The 20,863-nt window shown below is 42.7% G+C and overlaps 1 protein-coding gene across 24 annotated transcripts in view; it reads right to left on the reverse strand.

The window, feature by feature from the left end:
- Positions 1–11,123: 11,123 nt before the first annotated feature.
- The window catches only part of EPB41L3 (erythrocyte membrane protein band 4.1 like 3), a 236,230-nt gene continuing 226,490 nt past the window's right edge, over positions 11,124–20,863 (reverse strand). For 17 of the 24 annotated variants that reach the window (XM_058556652.1, XM_058556654.1, XM_058556647.1 and 14 more), the window contains 7 exons: positions 17,076–17,198; positions 16,124–16,495; positions 14,949–15,086; positions 14,363–14,461; positions 13,827–13,907; positions 13,436–13,552; positions 11,124–12,238 (listed from right to left, as the gene is read on the reverse strand). In XM_058556652.1, coding sequence (XP_058412635.1) covers positions 13,442–13,552; positions 13,827–13,907; positions 14,363–14,461; positions 14,949–15,086; positions 16,124–16,495; positions 17,076–17,198 — 924 coding nt within the window. In that variant the 3' untranslated portion in view covers positions 11,124–12,238; positions 13,436–13,441. The remainder of the gene's footprint in view (positions 12,239–13,435; positions 13,553–13,826; positions 13,908–14,362; positions 14,462–14,948; positions 15,087–16,123; positions 16,496–17,075; positions 17,199–20,863) is intronic. The other 7 variants (XM_058556666.1, XM_058556667.1, XM_058556669.1 and 4 more) reach the window with 2 other exon arrangements.

Raw genomic sequence — 20,863 nt, forward strand, 5'->3', positions numbered from 1 at the left:
TAAAAATAGCAACATTAAGCCTTCATGTATTAATAATCATTCTAACTGTAAATGGATTGAATTCCCCAATCAAAAGACACAGAGTGGCAGGATGAATTAAAAAACAAAACCCAGCAATGTGCTGCCTCCAGGAAACACATCTCAACTCTAAAGACAAACAGAGGCTCAGAGTAAAGGGATGGAAGATGATACGCCAAGCTAATGGCAAACAAAAACAAGCAGATGTTGCCATACTTATATCAGACAAAGTAGACTTTAAGATAAAAAATACAATGAGAGAAAAAGAGGGGCAGTATGTAGTGATAAAAGGGACACACCACCAAGAAGACAAAATACTTATATATGTACCCAACACAGGAGCACCAAAGTACATAAAGCCACTATTAACAAACCTAAAGGACATATTAACAACACAATAATAGTAAGGGACCTTAACACCCCACTTACATCAAAGGATAGATCATCCAGACAGAAAGTCAACAAGGAAATAGTGGACTTAAACAAAAAGCTAGATCAGACAGACTTAATAGATATAGAGAGAACACTCTAGCCAAACACACTAGAATACATATTCTTCTCAAGTGAACATGGAACATTCTCAAGGATAGATCATGTGTTGGGAAACAAGGTAAGCCTCTGTAAATTTAAAAAGATTGAAATCATAACAAGTATCTTTTCTGACCATAATGCTATGAAACTGGAAATCAACTACAAGAAAAAAACTGGGAAAGTGACAAAGATCTGGAGACTAAACAACATGCTACTGAACAACAAATGGATCATTGAAGAAATTAAAGGAGAAAGCAAAAACATCTAGAGACAAAAGAAAATGAAAATACACCATACCAACTCATATGGGATGCAGCTAAAGCAGTCCTGAGAGAGAAACTCATAGCAATACAGGCCCACTTTAACAAACAAGAAAAATCCCAAATAACCAACCCTAAAGTACACCTAACAGAATTAGAACAAGAAGAACAAACAAAGCCCAAAGTCAGCAGAAGGAGGGAAATAATAAAAATCAGAGCAGAAATAAATGAAATTGAAACCAAAAAAACAACAGTAGAAAGGATCAATGAAACTAAGAGCTGGTTCTTTGAGAAGATAAACAAAATTGACAAACCTTTAGCCAGACTCACTAACAAAAAAAGAGACAAGACTCAAATAAATAAAATTAGAAATGAAAGAGGAGAAATTACAACAGACACCACAGAAATACAAAGGGTTATAAGAGAACACTATGAAAAACTATATACCAACAAATTGGACAATCTAGAAGAAATGGATAAATTCTTAGAATCATACACCCTCCCAAAACTGAATCAGGAAGAAATAGAGAATCTAAATAGACCAGTCACAAGTAAAGAGATTGAAACAGTAATCAAAAACCTCCCAAAAAATAAAAGTCCAGGACCCGATGTCTTCTCTGGAGAATTCTACCAAACATTCAAAGAAGTTTTAATACCTATCCTCCTCCAACTAGTCTAAAAAATAGAGGAAGATGGAACACTTCCTAACACATTCTACGAGGCCAACATCACCCTGATCCCAAAGCCAGACAAAGACAATACAAAGAAGGAAAATTACAGGCCAATATTGCTGATGAACATAGATGCAAAAATCCTCAACAAAATATTGGCAAACCGAATACAGCAATACATTTAAAAGATCATACACCATGATCAAGAGGGATTTATACCAGGGACACAGGGATGGTTCGACATCTGCAAATCAATCAATGTGATACACCACATTAACAAAATGAGGAATAAAAATCACATGATCATCTCAATAGATGCAAGACAAGGCATTTGACAAGAACCAACATCCAATTATGTAAAAACTCACAATAAAATGGGTATAGAAGGAAAGTACCTTAACATAAGAAAGGCCATATATGACAAACCCACAGCCAACATTAAACTCAATGGGGAAAAACTGAAAGCCATCCTTCTGAGAACAGGAACAAGACAAGGGTGCCCACTCTCATCACTCTTATTCAACACAGTACTGGAGGTTTTGGCCAGAGCAATTAGGCAAGAAAAAGAAATAAAAGGAAACCAAATAGGCAATGAAGAAGTGAAACTCTTGCTGTTTTCAGATGACATGATTTTATATATAGAAAACTCTAAAGAATCCATCAGAAAACTGTTAGAAATAATCAACAACTACAGAAAAGTTACAGGGTACAAAATAAACTTACAAAAATCAGTTGCGTTTCTACACTTTAATAATGAACTAAGAGAAAAAGAACTGAAGAATACAATCCCATTTACGATTGCAACAAAAAGAATAAAATATCATGGAATAAATTTAGCCAAGGACATAAAAGACCTATGCAATGAAAACTATAAGACATTATTGAAAGAAATTGATGATGACATAAAGAAATGGAAAGATATCCCATGCACATGGATTGGAAGAATAAACAATTAAAATGCCCATACTACCTAAAGCAATCTACAGATTCTATCTAAATCAGAATCCCAATGACATTCTTCACAGAAATAGAACAAAGAACCCTAAAATTCTTATGGGGCAACAAAGGCCCCAAATAGCTAAAGTCATCGTGAGAAAAAAGAACAAAGCTGGAGGCATCACAACCTGTGATTTCAAAACATACTACAAGGCGATAGAAATCAAAACAGCATGGTACTGGTACAAAAACAGACACACAGATCAATGGAACAGAACTGAAAGCTCAGAAATAAAACCACACATATACGGACAGCTAATCTTTGACAAAAGAGCTAAAAACATACAATGGAGAAAGGAAAATCTCTTTAATAAATGGTGCTGGGAAAACTGGTCAGCCACTTGCAAAAGAATGAAAGTAGACTATCTATTTTTGCCATTCACAAAAATTAACTCAAAATGGATCAAAGTCCTGAAAGTGAGACCTGAAACTATAAAACTCCTAGAGGAAAATAGAGGCAGTACACTCTTTGACATCTGTCTTAGAGGGATCTTTTTGAATTCTATGTCTACTCGGATAAGGGAAACAAAAGAAAAAATAAACAAGTGGGACTTTATCAGACTAACGAGCTTCTGCAAGGCAAAGGAAACCAGGATCAAAATGAAAAGACAACCAACCAGCTGAGAGAAAATGTTTGAAAATCATATATCCAACAAGAGGTTAATCTCCGTAATATGTAAAGAACTCACACAACTGAACAACAAAAAAACCAACAACCTGATCAAAAAATGGGCATGGGTTATGAACAGACATTTTTCCAAAGAAGATATATAGCTGGCCAACAGACACATGAAAAGATGTTCACCATCACTAATCATCAGGGAAATGCAAATCAAAACAACACTAGGATATCACCTTACACCCATTAGAATGGCTATAATCAGCAAGATAAAAAATAACAAATGTTGGAGAGGATGCGGAGAAAAGGAAACCCTTATACACTGCTGCTATATAAGTTTGCATTGCTGAGAATGCAAACTGGTGCGGCCTCTATGGAAAACAGTATGGAGATTCCTCAAAAAAATAAAAATAGAAATACCATTATAACTCAGCTATCCCACTACTGGGTATTTATGGAAAGAACTTGAAATCAACAATCCAAAGAGGCTTATGCACCCCTAAGTTCATTGCAGCATTATTCACTATAGCCAAGATGTGGAAGCAACCCAAGTGCCCATCCACTCATGATTGGATAAGGAAGATGTGGTATATATATACAATGGAATACTACTCAGCCATAAAAAAAGACAAAATTGTCCCATTCACAACAACATGGATGAACCTGGAGGGTATTATGTTAAGTGAAATAAGCCAGACAGAGAAAGACAAACACCATATGATTTCACTCATATGTGGAAGATAAATTAACACACGGACAGAGAGAACAGTTTGGTGGTTACCAAAGGGGAAAAGGGTTGGGGGGTGGGCACAAGGGACGAAGGGGTGCGTTTATATGGTGACCGACAAATAATAATGTACAACTGAAATTTCACAATGTTATAAACTATTATGACCTCAGTAAAAACAAAACAAAACAAAACAAAAGTTAGATGAGGGAATTTACATTAAGTGCATAACCGCTTAATATAATGGATGCCTGGCCCATAGTATGCATTGCATACATTTAGAAATCCGTAGTAGCTTTTTACAACTTTCATTGTTATTATTACATACATTTTATAGGTTAGGAAATAGAACCTAAAGGAGATAAAATAATTCTCAGAATTATACAGCCAGTAAGTGGAGCTGAGATTCAAAACCATCACCTTTTCCCGTTTCCAAAACCCACGTCCTTTCTGCTCTGCAAAACTACATGCATGCCCCGAGCTGAGGGACGGACCTTGCTTGACTGATTGACTGATTTTTTGGAATTTCTGAATTGAACTTCTGACATCTTCAGTCATCTAGAGTGGCACGTTCCTCCCAGGCCCACAGCCATGGTGACCTCTTCAGCCCAGCAAGTGTGGTCGTGAGCGTGCGGACGGAGTATGTGGAACGGGGTCAGCGGGCATTTTCCATTGGAAGGTAAGAAGGAAGAGGGTTTTGTGCCCACGTGGCTAGTTTTACTTACAACTGTGCCTCTAAGCACTAATTGGGATAAAACTGAAGTGAACTGAAAAGAGGAACACGCAGAAGGGTCACAGGCCACCCCCGTCCCTTTATTGCACTGGGATTCTTGCGTCGGCTCCAGTTTTCCCCCAGAAAGTGAGTATAACAAACTTCCTGTGGTCTTTTCTGTATATTAATGGGCAGAAAGCACTGACGGTCTCTTGAAATCAGAGTTGTTGGTTAAAAGCCCACCTTTACAATTTATACGGATATTTATTTAAACACTACAGAGTCCTGTCTGAATTGAGTTTTCTAACATCTGTAGGGCAGACTTAAGATATGTTGTGTTCTTGAATACCTAAATTAACTTTCCAACACTCTTAAGGTTTTGAATCCCTGGGGCACTGTGGACTTGGGGGCAAGAGAGAAATGGTAGTCCTTTTCTACTGCTGCCCTAACAGATACCAGAAGCTTCGTGGCTGAAAACAACACCCACTTATTATCTCACTGTCTGTCAGAATGTGTGTCACAGCGTGGCTCAGCTGGTTCTCTGCTCTCAGTTCACAAGCCCCAGATCAAGGTGTCAGCAGGGCTGCGATTCCTCCTGGAGTGCTGGGAAGGAATCTGCTCCTGAGCGACGCAGGGTGTTGGCGGTTCAGTTCCACGTTGTGGTAGGGCTGTGGTCCCCACTTCTTGCTGGCTGTCAACCAGCAGTCATTCTCAGCTTCCAGAGGCTGCTATTCCTTGGCTCACAGCCCCCTTCCTTCATCTTCAAAGCCAGCAACAGTGGTTTGAATACTTCTCATGCTGTGAATAACTCTGACCTCCCTGTGTCACATTCTCTGACGGCTTTTCTGCTTTTAAGGATCACGTGATTCCATTGGTCCTCGTGATTCCATCGGTCCCACCTGGACAGTCCAGCATGATTGTTCCGTCTTCAAGTCAACTATTTAGTAACCTTAATTAGATCTGCAAAGTCTCTTCACAGTGGTACTAGATCAGTGTTTGATGGAATAAATAGGGGATGATGGGAATCTTGAAGGGACATCTTTAGAATTCTGCCTGCCACACGTGAGTGTGACTCCCACTTACAAACTGACTGGCCCTTGATTAATCCATTAAATTCAATGAGCCTTGACTTTTTTGTAAAATGGAATTAATTAAGATATATTTCTCAGAATTGCTCTAAGATTAAATAAGACTGTTTATGTAAAGTGCTTAGCACAGTGGCTTGGCAAATAGTAATAAGATCAATAAATCATAGATAGTATTATTAGTAGTAGGAGGAGTAGTGATAGTAAAAGTACTGTGCCTAGAACAGAGTGGGTGCTTAATAAGTGCTAATTTTCTGTCTTCCTACACACACGAGATGGAAGCGCTAAGCTGTCATGTCTCAGGGCATCTTTCAGGGGCGATCATCCTTTGACAGTCCTGGAATCTAGGGTGTCTGCTCTTCGTAGTTCCTCCGCTTTCATTCAGCTAACTCCATCGCCAGCACACCAACCGTGGTACTTGTATAAAAGAGGAGCCATGCAGTGGAACTCTGAAAGCTATGAGGAATGAGTCAAAGGGTCTGTTTTATACCAAATATTGAATTAAAACCAAAGACCAATTCATCAAGATGACATAACAATCCTAAACGTTTATATACCTAATTGTGAAACTTCAAGATACAAGAAGCAATAACTCAGATCTGCAAGGAGAAATAGACAAATTCACAGTTATAGGTGGCAATTTCTATATCTCTCTTTCAATAACTGATGAAACAGAAAATCAGTCCCAATATAGATGATTTGAACAACATTATGTATTTGACAGGGCCTTGTTTGTGGTTGACTGGAAGGGTAAAGAAGGATGATGGAGAATGGAGAACCTGACAAACTACTCCCCGTGGGGGGTTGGGAGGGTGAAATGATTCATGGAAAATGTAGGTTATGAGAACACCACCACATGGAGGTTTGGTGGACAATAGAGATTATGACGCTATCCCCTTGGGTGGGTGAGTGAGCGAGCGGGGTTGAAGGAAAATGGAGATTATGACCATGCCTCTCCCCACATAGCCAGGGAATGGCAGTGGTGGAGAGAATGTGGTGACTTGACCCCACAAGTCCCTGAGTGGGGTCTAAACAGGACCGTATTGACCTGTTTGGAATGGGAGAGCAGAGAAGAGGCTGTCTGCGCTGAGACTTGAAAGATCAGCAGGAGTCTTGACTGGGCCAAACACAGAAAGGCCTGTAATACCAAGGAGAGCCCCGCCTACGCGCTGGCATGATTGGCCCTCGAGGCTGCCCCTCTTCTGTCTTTTGGCCCAGCTGAACCCCAAGGCTCTCATCTCAACCCTTCCAGTGCTGCCCAGTTAACTCAGTCTCTCTCCTAGCGTCCACCCACACCAGTGGCATCTACAGACCACCTACCAATCCCTGATGTCTCCCTTACCCACTGCCTAGCTGTGGTGGAGCCAACTGGGGCAGAGCTCAGACCCCTCATGGTGCCCCTGGGTCTACACCTCCTCAGACTGTGCCCACAGTCTCTCCCACTCGGGAACTTCTTCCTTGTTATGCCATCCTCCCTGGGGGCCCTCAGTCATCTCTGCCACCTCAAGCTCTCGGTACCTACCCTAACTGCCCCACATGGAGCCTCCCCGAATAACCTCACCCATCCAGAGTCCAGCCCCACAGGATCTCCAGCCTGTGTCTTCTGGAGGAGGGGACGGTCGTCTCCAGCCAGCAGACAGGAAGGTGGAGTGCAGTCGCTGCTGGACACTGGACAGGCTGGTGGACTGCCCCGTGACCTCTTTCATCAGCCACCTCCAAGGATGGAAAGTGGAAGAATGTCCTCAGCTAGCAAGGACCTGGGCAAAGGGAATCCAGAGTTACTTGTGTGTCCACCTTGGGGCTGTGATGGGCAGGAGGGGGCCCTTGGCAGGCAGGGAGCCCAGCATTTTCACGTGCTCTTCACGGTGCTCTCCCCACAGCCCCGGGGGCTGGGTCTCTGTCATGCCCACTTTCAGGGTCACAGCCGGCACCTGCCTGAAATTATACAGTGAGAAAGGGGTCGGGCAGAGAATCCGTGCTAGGGCCTTCTGTCTAAAGCCAACGGCCTTGCTCGGCCCTCCCTGTGCTGACAGGAGCATCTTGACCTCACGGAAGCAGAAACTCGAAGGCTCACGAGGCCACGACTCACCGTGTGTGAGCACCTTCCATCTGAAGAGACTGTGCTCAGACTGGGGATACAGAGGGGAACACAACGGGGCTGCCTGCTTTCAGGTTGCTCCGTGCCATGGGGAAGGGAGACATGAATCAGACGGACCCACAAACACATGTGATTACAATGGTGATAGGACAGTGAAGAGGAAGTCAGGGGGTCTGAGCTAGTGGGAGGCCAGGAGGGCACCCTGGAGATGACTGAGTGGATGATGGGCAGGACCAGTTGGAAGGCTGACACTCCAGGGTGAGGGAGGAGCATGTGCAGAGGCCCAGGGGCGCGAAGGAGATGGGCCAGTTCTGGGAACTGGAAAAAAGTCCCTGCAGCCGAAGAGGAGGGGGCTTTAGAGTTGTGAGTGTGGGCAGGTGAGGATCCCCATTCGTGGGACCACAGCAGCTGATCGGGAGATGCAGGCCTAGCAGACCCCTCCCCTGGAGAGCCGTGGATGGGGAAGGAGCCCTGGAGAGTCGGGGATCAGTGCATCCATATATAACAGAGTCAACATAACAGTCACTGGGAAAAAAGAACGTGAAGTTCTTCTCTCTCGTGTAAAGAAGTCTGGATTCCCTGTGCCAAGATTGGGCCCTGTCTCCATCCTTCTGCTCCATCCCCCTCCCGTGGCTTCCATCCTCGAGGTGCCATCTGAGGGGGTCCAGCCATCACGTGTGCACTCCATACATGTCTGCAGGAGGAAGAAGAGATGGCAGCGAAGGGGCTGCTGCCTCACTTCCAGACCCTCCTCAGAAATCCCACACAGCCCTTCTACTCAAAACTTAGTCACATGACCACACCAGGGCTCCAGGGAGCCGAGAGCGTGGTCTTCTTAGGACGGGTGCGTGGCTCTGTAAGGAAGAAGAAGGAGAGGGTGTGTGCGCTGAGAGGACAGGAGCTGCTGAACAACGGCCAACGCCCTCCTGGCTTATCCCACGACAAATCCTCTGAGAGTTTGCAGATGAATTCCTGGTCTGCGGGCACGATCTCTCCCGGCACGGACTGGGGGCAACACAGGCCCTCATTCTTCGGGATCCACCCTCCTCGGGGCCAGGCCTAGACTTGTCCTCTCGCTTTCACAGCAGTGACCACAAGGAGTACATGGGTCATTCGGGCTCTCAATCTCTCTAGTTTTTTTGCTGGTTTCGTTTTGCTCTACACAAGTAAAGACATGGGTCTGGGTGAAGGGCTGTAAACTATTCATTACACACTTTTATTCATGACACACGTTTAGCACCGACTGAGGTAAGCAGGATGCTAGGGCGCTGGAGGACCCAACGGAATGAGATATGACTTTGACCTACAGTGGCCTGCTACAGGGGTTAGGTAGCCTGCTACCCAGGCTGAGCTCCATTCTAGCTCCACTAGATGGAAAACAGGGAGCATTTTACCTGAAGGAAGGCTATCACCTGGACTGAGCAATTCACTCTATAACTCCAGAGAAAACATTAAATAGATGTTTTCAGGCTTGGTGACTCCATAACTCACGTTCTGTAGCTGCTTGTTTGATTAGCATGGAACCGCACGTGACCAATATGCTGGACCACAATGCCTTTAGGTTTACAATTTGTTTTTCTGTTCATTTGAGGAACCTTAAATTCTTCTTTTCTAATGACCCTGGACCTGAATTTTAGAGCCAATTGAGAAGCAAGAATTTCTTTTCTATGAGGCAAATAGCTAGCTGAAGTGGAATTCTTCAGTTTCTGAATGTGTAATATCTAGGGTCTTTTTCACACCCAATGCAATGCTTCATTTTTCTATATTAGTAGTAATGCCTAGACAAAATACTCTGAGATTACCTATGAGTTTAGCAATAACCATAAGCCAGTTTTATACTTAGTGAAATCAGCTTTAAAATTGTTGAACTGGGGAATGTTAGTGATTGACTAATCCCCAAAACCAAATTTTAAATTTGTTGATGCTGTGAACAGAATCCATTGACTTGCTTCTAATCAATAGAATATGGCAAAGGTGATGGGAAGCTGCACCCTTGACTGTTATGTTACATAAGACTCTGCCTTGCTAGTAGACATGCTCTAGGGTCTCCCTCCCTTACTGGCTTTGAAGCAGCAGAAGAAAGTACACAAGCAGCACAGGAAAATGAATTTTGCAAACAACTGAACCAAGCTTGGAAGTGGATCTTTCCCCAGTCAAGCCTCCAGATGAGACCCCAGCCCTCACTGATTGCAGCCTTATAGAGGACACAGTAAAACCATGGCAGACTCAGTTTCTGACCTACAGAAACTGAGAGACAATATATGTGTATTGTTTTATGCTGCTAATTTTGTGGTAATTTGTTATGCAGCAATAAAAAGCAGATACAGATTTTGGTACTAGAAGTGGGGCACTGTTGTCACAAATACTCAAACATGTAGAGGTGGCTTTGGAACTCCCACACAGCAATGGGTAGAGGGTGGAAAATTTTTGAGGAACATAATAGAAGGAAAAGGCTGAAAATATATAACTTCCCTGATGATGTATAATTTTATAAAAATGAATGGGCACTTATTGCTGAGGACAGAGATACATGAAACATTAGGTCTGGTTTAAAACAGAGAACACAGTTACAACTTGATGGACACAAACTGAGCACACTGGGTGCGGGCATCCTTGGGAGGCCACTTACCATTTTTGTATCAATAAAGTATTAATTTTTCTCAATACATTTTTTCATTGGCTTCAAATATAATTAAAATGATGCTTCAGTTTCTAAAATTAACACTTAGTATTTCTAGTAAGGACAAGCTGATGACTCGAGAGAAAAATGATAATTAGACTCTTAATAACATTAAGATATGTGGTCAAATCTAACAATTTTCTGAAAAAAGTTTTCTAAAAATTAGAGGTTTTTAAAAAAAATTGGAAAGTTAGATAAAGCATGACATGGTAGGAAATGCCAGCAAGTACATTTAGGTGTTGGTGTTAGGTTGGCAGTTGGTAACAAAAAATCTTATTCTCAGTCCCTGGCACGCAAGGAGTTTGATGGGGAGGAGCTGCGGGACCACTCTGCACGCCTCTGTAGAGCGTAGCGGGGAATCCGTTCAGCTATGGAGCTGATGTGTGAGACAAGTGTTTCTTTGGTAGATTAAAAGCACCCAGAAACACTGGTTTTATAGCAGAGCCTCTTTTCTCATAAAAAAAAAATCAAAACTTTGAAAATGAGATTCTCTTTGATAATTAGTTGTACTTTTCAAGACCTTTATAGGCAATCAAACATTTATATGTATGTATTTTGTTCCCATCTCCATACCTTAAAGGGTGCGTCCCCTGAATCGCCACGTAGGCCTTCTCACCTGTAAAAAGACGGCTGTCTCTACAGTGCAGAGGGACGAGACCTTCGATGTCATGCAAATGTTACCTCTGGCTAAATACACACAACACTGAAATGACTGCACACAGAGAATTAGAGGTTTAAATGCATTTACCATTTTTATTTCGCTACGCAGAAACGTACATTCACCACGGGCTGTGTGATGCAGTCGACAGTGTAATGGAGAATATATCTTTTTGAAGACTATTTATAACTAAACACTAAATAGTTTAATTACAGTGGAAATTCTGTACAGTTTAAGGCTTGGCTCTGCACTAGATTGTAAATATGGACCAGATTTTGGAAATAAAATCTTTTTCAAGTAAAAGAAAAATCAATTTAAAAATACAAGGAAGAAGAAATGAAGAGAGAGAAAAAAAATCCCAACAGGTTTTTCCGGAGTGAAATTTCATAATATGGTAAACTAACAAAAATACAGGTTTTCTTCCCAAAATAATGACAATTTACATATTTAGGACTTGTTAGGAAACTCTGGAAAGCTTTCCAGATTGAACGCAGACCAAAGTGGACAAGGAAAAAATCACATCTTTATGGTAAAATCAGTACTACCTTATAATGAATTAAATTAGATACACAACACAGGATTGTAAGCATTAAATATTTCCAGAGGATCAGAGAGTCATCACTGTTCATGGGTGAGAATAGCAAACCCAGACAAAACAAAGACAATATTCAAGTTGTTTACTGAATTGACTCGGTTATTGGCAAATCTAATCTGGAATAAACCTGACACATTGGACCTAGACAGCTTCTAGCATTTCAGGGTAACCTTCATTGATCTGTAAACAAAAGAGCTGTCACCCAAGAAACTGCAGTTTGGTTTAGACTTGAATAGTACTGAGCTACGGAAGGCATGAACTGTTTATGTTATGTGAGATCACGGCGTATATTGTCAGTTATGAACGTGCAGGTGTAGCTGAAAACTTAGACATTTTGTGAAAATTAAAAATGCTGCTCTTTTGTAATTGTATCATTGCTTCATGCAGTATCAATTTAGTGATGCTGACTCGGATTGTGTTATTAAGGGAAGATCTGCCAGTGTCTTTATTTAGGGGCAAGGTCAGTTCTTCTGGATGGAAATCTCCCACCGGCAGATGCAAGTCAGCTGGGTTCGAGGAGGAGTCCACAGAGGCTCTGGCTCTCCCAGCGGGTGGCATGCCTGGATTCGTGTGCAGGCTGAGCTATTCCTGTAGAAAAGAGATTTGATCAGTTACTCATTTGAAAACACCTGCGAGTATTCCTCAGATCAAGGTCATAAAAAAGTATCTTGCAGGTTATTAAATGCTCTTTTTGACAAGATAACCATAAAATACGAGTGTAAGTCACTGGTACATGTTCTATTAAATACCTACAGCATCACCCAGGTGGCTGAAGCTCACAGAAGGAAATCTTTTTTTGCTTTCTATCTTCCAACTTACATTATTAATTTGAATATAGTAAGTTATTTTCATATTTTTTTCTGTAAGAGAGGCAACTCATCAATCTATAGTTCTTAAATCAATGTTAGAGAACTCACTAATTTCATTTATACATGCAAAGTGTTTAAGAGACTTTCATCACAGAATCAAGTGTGCAGGTAGCTTGACTGTTGCATTCTGCACTCAAAGTCCTCTAGGGATGCTCAGGGCCCGCCGTGCTCTTGCATGGCAGGTCAGTGTGCACGGCAAGTCTGTGCATACACAGAACATGCTGTCTGCTCGTGACGCTGGCCAAGCAGCAGCTGGAAAGGCACGCGCTTTCTGGAGAAAAGCAGGACCACAGGACTGCATTTTTGCCTCCTCCTGAGACACAATGCTACACTAAGGGGAAAAAAATCATCCCAAAGAATGCAGAAAATATAAGACATCCAAAATGAAAGTGAGTGCTCAGGTTTCAAATTAAAAAAAACAAAGCAAAACAAAAGCATAAATAGGCTATAACCAAGGATACTTCAAGAGAAAGCTTACAACGAGACAACGTTGTCATCAAAGGGAGAAAGCAGTCTACTTTACTTTATTTCCCTACTATTTGGAACACACAAACTGCACCTCTCAGAACAAAACTGCCTTAGTTTTGATTAGGCCACATGGCAAGTGAAATCAAATTTGCTATGTGTACAGGGCATGGGTTAAATAAAAGGGCACATCAGTGAAGCCACGCAAGCAAAGATCCTGCTTTCTCTTTATCCTCTAATCGGCACAGTGTATGCAAAAAGTCCACAGAATGGAACCTCCACATTTGAAACAAACCAGCACCCACAAACCAATTCCCCAATCCTCTTGGGTAACTAGCCCTGCAAATGCCAGTGAGAGTAAAAAGAAAGGAGAGGAGTCGGGTGAGGGAGGAGAGGCGGGTACCCCATGCCACCTACCAGCCAAGCCTAGAGAACCCGCATCACCTCTTACCTGGGTTCAGTCCTCTCCATCTTCTGGGGTGATCTCCGTCTCTTTATGGACCACCACTCTGGTCACTGACATGTCAGGGTGCTGTTCTTTGGCCTCTTTAATTGCCTGAGCCAGAGCCTATCCCCCGGAAATCACAGAAGGGCAAAGACAAAAAGGAGGCGGAACGTGCACGATCAGTAGCAAGGAGGAAACTTATGAACTAGATCTACATACACAATTTACAAACGAGGTACAATGATTGCGAAAGGAATCATACATTGTCTACTGGAAAGCTAATTCAGAAAGCTGTTTAGACTGCATGCTGGACTAGCAGAATAGCATTGGGAAGAGTAGGGCCAACTAGTGTTTCTCTGTTTCTCTGCCAGAGAATGTGCCATCTCATATACACTACCTGGTCATGGTCAATGTCCGCATCTCCTGTGATGACTATTCGCTTCTCAATCCTTGTCTCTGAAATGCCCCCTTTCACAGTCTGAAAGAACAGACAAGTGTCACGAACCTACCCACTTGGACGAACAGTCCTTGTTCAGTGGGTGAAATGGCAGAACATGCTGACTGAGTTTTAAGTAACATCATTCATTCTTTAAGAATTGAAACAGAATTCTATGGCAGTTATGTAAGATTGTTAATCTCAGAAGCGACGACAGAATGGAGTCCTTTGGGTTTGGCTGGCCAGTGTTTCTGGAACACCTACTACATGCCAACTCCTGGAGTTAAGTGTTAAGTAAAGGATATTGGAATGTGGAATGTGTATTCCTAAACAGAAAGCAGCACATGAGGACAAATGCACCATAACCACAGTAGCTGTGGCAGCTCTGACGCAGCTCTCCTGGTATCCTGACGTTCCTGTAACAGTTGGCTTGCACAGCCCACTGTGGAAGACATTCTGAAGGAGTGCCTCACTGTCTCCGTTCCCACTCCACTTACTTTGGTGATGTGCGTGGTGGTCGTGGTGCTGGTAGTTTCAGATGTGATCGTCTGTGCGCTCATCAGCACACCCGGCTCTAAATCAGCCCCAGGATCAACCTAAGCGAGCAGAGGAACAGACACCACACTCAAGTATTTGCACTACCCTTCAGACGCTGACTACGTTAGCTCAGGGCACTTCCATGATTCCGTCATCTTTCACCATCACTACGCTGTTCCGTCAGGCTCTGGGGCTGCTGCTGTGAGCAAAGACGGAACCACACATGGCCAGAGGTAACCGTCATTAAACAACTAGGACTTCAGCAATGTGAGCAGTGGCTGGTTGAGCTGATGTTTTTCCTTATCTTCAGCTAGGGAAAGAAGTTTCTGGGCCTTTTTCTACGTTTTGAGACATATGCAGACCTGCTTGAGCCGCCTGCTGCTCCGTGATGAGCCGTGCAGTGGCAGTTACTGCTCTGCTGTCGAGACACCATCAGCTGCTGGTCCTGTTGAGGCCACGAACCTCAGGCCGCCACACTTGAATGTGCTAAGTCATTAAAGTGGGTAAACACGGGGCCGGGGCCTTGGTCTCCACACACTGTCTTACCTGTGAGGATTCATACGTTATGGTTTTCGTTTCTGTGTGAACTACTGGTACTTCCTTGGTAGAAATTTCAAGCTTTACTCCTCCTGGTAAAACACTGCCAAAACTGATGGTTTCTGTCTTCAGAGCCGATGGCTGTACCTAGGGGAGGTAAGCAGAGGGCCTATTAGAGTTTGCGCAAACACATTGATTTTTTCCTCCCCTCTTGGTGGATATAAATAAGCACAGATTAGTATGAAATCAATGTTGACATACAACATGGCAGGGGGTAAGCTGAGGAATGCAGCACACAACAGACAGATGTCTAACAGTCTCTCAGAATTCCATAGCCGTTGTTATATGGAATGTTCCAGGTAAAGGAAAATATTTTGAAGAAAATAAAAACCTATTTTACATTCCCCCTCCTCTATCTCGTAAACTAATCTTAGTTTAAAAATCATAAATTAGCCTTTTTTTTTTTTGTGAGGAAGATCGGCCCTGAGCTAACATCTGCCAATCCCCCTCTTTTTGCTGAGGAAGACTGGCCCTGCGCTAACATCCGTGCCCATCTTCCTCCACTTTATATGGGACGCCACCACAGCATGGCTTGCCAAGCAGTGCATTGGTGCGCGCCTGGGATCCGAATCGGCGAACCCTGGGCCGCCGCAGCAGAGTGCACACACTTAACCGCTTGCGCCACTGGGCCGGCCCCAAATTAGCCTTTTATTAAATAACTTCTTGGAAAGAAGGAACAAGTAATAAGACATTAACCTCTCATATACTTCAAGAAACTCAATAAAAGAGGATAAAGAATGAAGTTCTGGCATCTGTTACCTGGGCAAGTATGGTTTCTTGTCCTTCTGGAAAACTACACTGAGTAGAAATAATTTATCAGATTTTCTAATATCTTGGCTGGCCATGCATTCCCCAGGTTTACTGCCAATTACAATAGTTATGAGAGTAGAAACCACTTTCTGGAACTACACGTTATTAATAATCATTCTATATGTCTGCATGTGACCCCACAGATGGAAACCACCTGGAGAGCTGTGCTCGCCTTGTGAAAGGAAACATGAGGGAAACACACTGCACCGGGAGAAGGCAGAGCACTCAATGGGGCTCCCTCTGGATGCTGAACTCAGTGGCAAGGGCTCCTGGGGAAGTGTTCCGTTAGTGCTAAAAGTAACAGTGCTAGTTACCTCAAAATGAGGTTTTTGTTCCAAAGTTTCAGAGATGTGGATTGCCGCACCCTGCTCCTCCTCTGGCTCACGGGAAGCAGTGGCCATCTCTTCTGGTTTGAGGACAGCTTGATCGGCCACCTCTCCTTTTTCCTCGTTAGCCTCCTCAGTCAGAGCAGAACCGTCCTTCCCTTTAGCGCTAAAAGCATCAGCAGATGCTGCCTGGGCTGCGGCATCCCCGTCATCTGCAGCCACGTGAGAGGCATCCCCGCTCGCGTGCACATGCTGCACGTGTCTTTCCTCCACCAGCACGGTTTCCTGCACAATATTCTCAGGGCCCAGTGGGTGCGGGTGCTGGGTTGTTTCGGTGGACTCCGTCTTGGTTTCTGTTTTCTGGATGGGAAAAGACTGTGGGTCAGTGTGACTCTCTATAAACCAGAGGTCAAAAAATAAAAAAACAAAAGAAGCCACTCACCAGGATGCCTAAAGCCAGTGTCAAGTGCTTATAATCAGAAACACTTACAGAAAATATAAACCAGCCTTCACTCCTCCCACCAGGCTGCGTGGTACCTGCCCCCTGCCCTGGCACACACATTCGAGCCTGGGCTGCTACTTCAGGACATCCGCAAAGGAAACAGAAAGCAGTATAAAGCACAATCGAAAAACAAAACACGAAAGCATTGCAGCACATTCACATTGGTTTTGGCTGCTTGCTTAGACCTAACAGGTGACATAAAATACTTAAAAAAATTACATGCTGTTAAAATTTCTCAACATGATCGCCTTTTGAATATTCCTGAAATGGAACTGAAGGCAAGCAGGCTCAAAGGAAAATACACACCTGTGAGGTGTGTAAGGCAAAGCCACCTGGGTGCAAAACACACACACACACATACACACACACACACCAAAAAGGCATAAAGAAAGGCAACAGGCAGAGTCAGGAACACCAAGGATGCAAGCAAATGGCCACCTGAACCCAGCTCTGAGCAGCAGAAGTAACCCCTCCTATGAATTCTGTTGGTTTTCTTGCAGACTCTAATAAACTGAAGATTTCAGAGCCATCCATGAGCTTTTCACCAGAAGACTGTTTAGTCTGAGTGAACAAAGAAATGGAGAGTCAACCACAGAGACAGGTACACAGACAGGTAAATACATTTACAGCTGATTAGACAAAAGTCTAGGCAGAGGAGGAGGGAGGGAGGATGAAGGAATCTAGGATACAGAATTGGGAAGCAGAAAAGAACGGGAAATAAAACAGCAAACTGAGGTGACCGTGAGCTCTTGCTTGGTAAAGCAGAGTTATTAGGATTAGGGCGATGCTGGTGTAGGCAGATCACTTTTCCCTTCATTGCAAGCCACAGCAGCACTACCAAGTCTCGAGACAGGGAGCTGGAAACAAAATGGGAAGTGCTTTACCGCTTACATCGCACTGCAGTATCGATTTAACCACAAAAGAAAGTCAAAGCTTGGGCCGGCTCTCTCAACACAGAGCCCAGCAGCACGAGAAACAGGCTGGGGCGGGAGGGCGCAGCCTCAAGCACGCCATGCTGGAATCTGCAATCGCGGCCCGAACGAAGGGCACCGGTTACCGGCTCTCGGGGTGCTGCCGACTCGGTAACACAATGAGCAGCAGCGATGGTGACAGCCGGTTCCTGGGCATATCTCCATTCAGAGAGGCTCTGCCCTCTGGGACCAAAGAGGCCCGCCTTTAAGGCCTCACTCTCTGGTGCTTGCTCCCCTTTGCTGAACCGCACGCTCCCCAGGCCAGCGTGCAGAGCTGCATCCCCGCCCAGCACCTGAGCTCTCCCAAGGGCTTCCTCAGGACTCTGCCTTCGAGACTCAGCTTCCTTGATGGCAGACAAGGATTCTGACAATTTTCGCTTTGGAGTACGGACCTCAGGTCCTCTCTCGCATTTCTCATCAGCAATGGCTTCCAGGACCTCATACTCTGCCATGACAGGGATGGTCTTCACTGACTCGGACAATCCTCTCTCCATTTTCTGAAGACCTTCAAGAGTGGAGGGCTGCACTACCTTCTCACCAGCCTTTCCAGTCATAGCAACAATTTTTCCAGACACAGTGTCATAGGATTTTCCTAGAGTGTATATTTTCTGTTTGCTTTCTTCTTTCAATTGCACTTCTTGGGCCAAGTTGTAGAAGCTCTGGACGTCAATGGCACCAGATCTTAGCATGTCCGCGGGGATGTCACCAGTTGTACTGCTCACAGTCACCACCTTGAGAGTCACAATCTTTTTCGAATCACCATCAACTACCTCAGTGGGTATTTTGTCTACAATAACCCAATCCTCTGTACCCTATATTCAAAATATAAAAGCTAAATTAGAAATTCTGATGGTATCTCATTTCTAAAATAAGAATCCTGTAAGAAACTCAGGGCGAGAGCTGCATGCAGGTCTGTGATGTGCCTGTGCAGGGCTGGCGTCCTTATCTCATAATCATGACTGCAATCTCTTCTCATCTGAAATTTATAAACCTTAACCTTCAACTTGAAATACAGTCTGCAGGCACAGCTGCAATTTTAGCTTTCTTTAAAAGAGAACATACTTTCGTGGTAAATTTTGCAAGAAAAATAACTGATCTTATGCTAAATGTCTGATCATTTTATATTTCAACATTAAATAACATTGTTGAAGTTGTTGTACCAGTTATTTAGCTTTACTTATGTGGACACAAAAAGACAGTTTTCCAGATGAAACAACACTGTGCTTCATATCTGCTGTTCTCACAGACAACCTGCCAGCATCCCACAAATTTCTGTGAATACATTTTCCATGTTGTGAATGATATTTTCTTATACAGGAGATCAAATCCACTATGGCACTTATTATCCAATAAATATTGAGTGTGCCTGAGTTCAAGGCATTGTAATGGAATATTTCCCACCATTGGGACACTGTGGGAGCCTGTCATAAATAGGCCATAGTGGTCTGTACAGTGCTTCAGTATCATCGGTAGCTGAAGTGCATCATCTGAGTAGTTTCCTTAGTGTTAGTTCCAATAAGGCAGAAGAAATGAAAGTTAAGAAACTTTTGTATTGAGGAGCCTCTTAGGATGTGACAAGGCAGCTGACAAGTCTCACAGGCTACAGAGGGAGGAGAAGCTAGCCGGGGCAGACGGGCACTCTGGTGTACACTTTAATCCAGGATGTTTTCTACTTTCATATTTATCGTGGCCTGAAAACTGGAATCTAGAAATATGTGTGTCTGTAGATTAATCTACATGCTGGTGCTGGATTAAATGAAACGAATTGAAAAATAACCTCTAGGGCCGATGGGACAGTTTTCTGGAAAATGATATGACGAGAGGTAACCAGACAGCCCACGGAGTCTCCCTCCTACATTTTCTTTATCACACTCAGCTAGTGGGAAACCAATAACAGTTCACAACTTTCAAAATCAGTCAAGGTCATCTAAACTACTCTATGGGTAAAACAGATAGCGAAAAGTCACAATAATATTATTAGAAAGCATAATCATAATGCTTCAATGACCACAGACAGATATAATCACCTGGGAGCAAAAGCCATAAAGAAATGCTAGCTGATAACTAAAATAGTAAAAAAAAATTCCGAATTCTCCTCCCCAGAATCTAAGCAAAAATGATACACCTACCTTAGTTTTAAACAAGGTTTAAATTTTAAAAGAAAAATAAAACTAAAGACATTTTAATGACACTGAAATCTGAAGAGCAATTCTCTTTCGGAAAATTCCTATATGTTTGTTTTTTACCTGAGAATCAAGGAATGGAGAGCTTCCTTGCTGCAAAAATATAACTTTTTTAGAAATCTCTCTTTCTTCTTTGGTCTGTTTGAATAAAGGGGGTTGGGTTGGAGAAAGGAAGCAGACAGTTTCCAAAAAGGCAAGTTAGGAAGAGAGTTCTTTTATTGTGCTATACATGTAATAGTCATTCTTTTTTTTCTGAAGAAGTAAATTACTGTTTATCAATTTGAAAAATGGTCTGAAACCATCTCAAAGTTTCATAATTATTTCCAAAGCGTAACGGATTATCTTCTGAAACTCGTATTTGTATGACTCAAACCCTTCTCATCCTGCAAACACAGAACACGCAGGAGCAAGGGAAAGTGCTCCTGCACCGGAGCAGCGTCCCCGCGTCTGTCACTCACATCACCAAAGTCAGTGTTAAAAGTAAATGTTCACATTAAAAAAAATTAAGTTAGAACTAAATCCTTACTTCTGTTTCTGACAAATACTTGAATATTCCCCATTTAGGGGCTGCTTGATACAGAGTAAGGAAACGCACGGGGGGTCACAGCATTAGCTGTAAATTTGAATCAACCCCATTATGCCCAGATAGACTTCTTTACTGTTCCCCAAATAAATAAAAAATATAATCAAGATTATAAGTTTATTTGAAATTTTATAATATGATGGATAATTTTAAAGTAATTTCAAAATACCTTGGCGAAAAATTATTTCACATTGTTTTTCTTTACTATATAAAATTAAGAAAGAAACATTAAATATATCATGTCAGAACTAGTTTTTCCCTTTTATCTACTTTTTATTCCTTTCTTTACTATTAAATAAGCATAATTCAAGTGGCAACACATTAGCTACCGAACCCATCTCTGTGCACAGCGTACAACTCCACAGGGTTGTGACAAAAAGGACAGCTGGGAAAATTAATCTAAAAAATAGTAACAGAAAGTTCAAAGTTTCTATAAGAATGAAATTTTAAAATAAATCCTATTGTAAACAATATAATTTTATGAGATCT

Source organism: Diceros bicornis, chromosome 16, assembly GCF_020826845.1.
Source record: "Diceros bicornis minor isolate mBicDic1 chromosome 16, mDicBic1.mat.cur, whole genome shotgun sequence".
Lineage (NCBI taxonomy): Eukaryota > Metazoa > Chordata > Mammalia > Perissodactyla > Rhinocerotidae > Diceros > Diceros bicornis.